This window comes from Sphaeroforma arctica (genome assembly GCF_001186125.1).
Source record: "Sphaeroforma arctica JP610 unplaced genomic scaffold supercont1.5071, whole genome shotgun sequence".
NCBI lineage: Eukaryota > Ichthyosporea > Ichthyophonida > Sphaeroforma > Sphaeroforma arctica.
This window is the reverse complement of record NW_014035487.1, coordinates 1-1,022: the sequence shown is the minus strand read 5'-3', so window position 1 is coordinate 1,022 and position 1,022 is coordinate 1. Positions and strand designations below refer to the sequence as shown.

Here is a 1,022-nt window from a genome sequence, read left to right as displayed (position 1 = left end):
TGTGAACTATGTATATGGAAAATGAGCATTCGAGCATTCATAAGCAATCTCACCAACAAACAAAGACAAGTGACAAACGCCCATCATATATAGGTACCAATACACATGCTTGTATAAATACTACAAAATTTTAATAAAATACAATTACCAAAACACAGGCATATACAAGGGCAAAAATCACATGCAAATATCAACTCACACCCAAACAACCCATTCAGCACATACACTACCACCTCCCTTAGACCCTCCCTCCCCCCTCTCGAGTGTATGAAGAATCTCCTCAACCCTAAATCATAGTATATATATATATATATATAGATAGATAGATAGATAGACAGATATATATTTATAGATATCACTCTCAGCACACCCACCCACCCACCTGCTTGTGCTTGGTGGTAATCGGCGCGTTCTCCTTGTGGCTGTGCAGCAGTCGCTTGGTAGACATGTGCTCCAGTCGGATATAGTCTCCGTGGCGCAATAACCGGACATTCTCGGCCCCCAAATACGGACTCTCGTCATATGGTTTGATCATCCAGTTATTGTTGTGGTCTTTGTGCGAGTATGTGGTCACTTGCTGCTGGGCCGGTCCTACTTCTTTGGGATAGGTCTGTACGTGCGAGTGCAGCAGAGCCCCACTGATGCGGTTGGCTTTAATGGTCAGCTGAGAGCCCATGGCAACCTGATAATGGAAAAGGTAATACTTAAATTGGATATATATGTGTATATATCTATATCTATATATATGTATACATATTGATATATAATATAATATAATATAATATAATGATATAGTACAATATAATACAATATAAAACAATTTAATATAACATAATATTATATAATATAAGAATATATAGTAATAAAATAATAAAATAAAATAATGATATATTTACATATACATGTATCGATAAACACAAACACAAACACAAACACAGGCACACACACATATATATATGTATATATATATATATATATATATATGTATAATACATAATATATATATAATTATATATATATAC

At 34.2% G+C, this 1,022-nt stretch overlaps 1 protein-coding gene across 1 annotated transcript; it reads right to left on the bottom strand.

Annotated features, from left to right (window-relative positions):
* Window positions 1-382: 382 nt before the first annotated feature.
* SARC_14762 (hypothetical protein) lies at window positions 383-676 on the bottom strand (the record flags this gene model as incomplete). The annotated part of the gene is made up of 1 exon (XM_014291104.1): window positions 383-676. A coding segment is annotated over one exon (294 nt), but the record flags the coding sequence as incomplete, so codon positions are not given.
* Window positions 677-1,022: the final 346 nt, after the last annotated feature.